Below are 2238 nucleotides of genomic sequence, written 5' to 3'. Positions count from 1 at the left end.
AGTGGGTTCTAGGTGAAAACGGGGGTCATGAGGACTACTTAAACCCTAAGCTCTGCTTAGACAACTTAGGTTTTGATAAAGCCCTTTTGTTTTGCGAATGCACAGACCAAGTGAACTCAAACAATAAGTAGAAAATGAAGATATTTTGAGGTATTATTTCCTAATTAGACTATTATTTGATCAAGATGATATGATCCACGACAAGAAGTTGAGAGAGAGCAAGGTGGATCAAGAAAGGCTCCAAGATCGTCTAGGAACAAATTTGGATGACACCGTGACCCGTTGCTTATATTGAAGCAAGAACCTTGGTATAATGAAAATGAATAGGTTTATTCATCAAGCTAATAGCTATTTAAATGCAAGGAGGTCCACGAATTTGACAACTAGAAAATCACAAATTCGTTGCCATAGATTTTGCAAATGGATCCATAATGGAACTCCTTAAATCATGCTTATTCCACCTTCAAATAAGGAAGGTAGATTACAATTCAGCAAAATAATTAACAAGAAACAAGAAAGATAATATAGCCATATTAAGAAGATTGCTTTTCTAAATGGCAACCAACCAAAATCATGCAAGTCACCATTTTAGGAAACTTTTTCCATACACACAATCTTGAGTTGTCTCCTTCAAATATTTTATTGCTTGATCATTTAAAGGCTTGAATCATGGAAATCCATTCTTGTGGAAGACGTGGAGCATCTTTCTTGCGCTTCCAAGAATCCACCTCAGTCCAAATGTTTTAAATCAGCCCATTGTGAGTTTCCTTGAACCTTTTAGCTCGAGCTCTTGTAACTGAACCAGTTGGAACTTGAATAGGATCTGCATTCCTTTATTAGACAAGCCTTCATCATTCCCCTCTTTAAAATGATTTGTCCTCAAATCATCACCTACATCAAAAGGACTTAAATAAGTAACATTGAAAGTGGCAATAACATTGTACTCACCTAGCAAATCCAACTTGTATGCATTTTCATTGGTATGCTCAAGGACTTGAAAATGTCCATCTCCCTTGGGAAGCAACTTAGAACGCCTTTGTGTCAAATATCTCGCTTTTCTCATGTGCAACCAAACCCAATCGCTTGGTTCAAAAATCAGCTTTCGTCGCCCTTTGTTAGCTTGTTTTGCATACTGCTCCGTCTTCCTCTCAATGTTGAGTCTTGCCTTCTCATGCATCTGCCTAACAAAAAACCATGAACAATTTCAAATGGTGAAAAGTTAGTAGCATAATGAACAATACGATAAACAAACTCAACGTGTGGTAGACAACCTACCCAAGTTTTGATGTTCTTTTTAATAATAGCCCTCAACAAAGTAGACAAAGTCCTACTCACTACTTCAGTTTGACCATCAATTTGTGGGTGACAAGTAGTAGAAAATAATAGTTTAATTCGTAACTTACACCACAAAGTCTTCCAAAAGTAACTCAAGAACTTAGCATCTCTATCCAAAACTATTGTCCTAGGCATACCATGTAACCTTACAATTTCTCTAAATAACAAATCATCAACGTGGGAAGCATTGTTGATTTTGTGACATGGAATAAAATGTGCCATCTTAGAAAATCTATCCACAACCACAAAAATTGAATCTCAGCCACATTTAGATCTAGGTAAACCTAACAAAAAATCCATTGAAATATCGATCCAAGGTTCACTAGGAATGGGCAATGGAGCGTATAAACCATGGGGTTGCACTCAGGACTTCGCTTGCCTACATGTGACACATCTACCACAAATTCTCTCAAGGTCCCTTTTCATGTGTGGACAATAGAAATTTTCATGCAAAATGGCTAAGGTCTTAGCAACTCCGAAATGTCCCATTAAACCTCCACCATGGGATTCCCTGACTAACAACACTCACAAAGAGCAATTCGGCACACAACTTGTTCTCTCGAAACAAGAAGCCCCCGTGCCTAAAGAACTTACCTATTGCATTTTTCTCACAAGTTCGAAACTCTTCACAAAAATCGTGGTCCAAAGGGTAAAACACTTTAATGCTCTCAAAACCAAGTAATTTTGCATCACGAGTAGAGATTAATACGTACTTTCGAGAAAGTGCATCTGCTATGACATTTTCCTTACCTTGCTTGTACTGGATGACATATGAAAATGTCTCAATGAATTCCACCCATCATACATGTATCAGGTGAATCACAAACTCCTTAGGCCAATGGTAGTGTTGCCATGTTTCCAATGCTCGAACCAATGCGTACAATTCCTTGTCGTAAGTAGGGT

General features: G+C 37.8%; 1 protein-coding gene across 1 annotated transcript; it reads right to left on the bottom strand.

Moving 5' to 3' along the window:
• Positions 1 to 748: 748 nt before the first annotated feature.
• LOC111388049 lies at positions 749 to 1557 on the bottom strand. The gene is made up of 2 exons (XM_023012711.1): positions 1276 to 1557; positions 749 to 1177 (listed from the first exon to the last, which is right to left on the bottom strand). The coding sequence occupies exons 1-2, from the start codon at positions 1555 to 1557 to the stop codon at positions 749 to 751; spliced, it is 711 nt and encodes a 236-aa protein (XP_022868479.1).
• Between the last annotated feature and the right edge of the window lie 681 nt (positions 1558 to 2238).

This window comes from Olea europaea, unplaced genomic scaffold (genome assembly GCF_002742605.1).
Source record: "Olea europaea var. sylvestris unplaced genomic scaffold, O_europaea_v1 scaffold4488, whole genome shotgun sequence".
Classification (NCBI taxonomy): domain Eukaryota; kingdom Viridiplantae; phylum Streptophyta; class Magnoliopsida; order Lamiales; family Oleaceae; genus Olea; species Olea europaea.
This window is presented reverse-complemented; position numbering and strand designations above follow the sequence as displayed.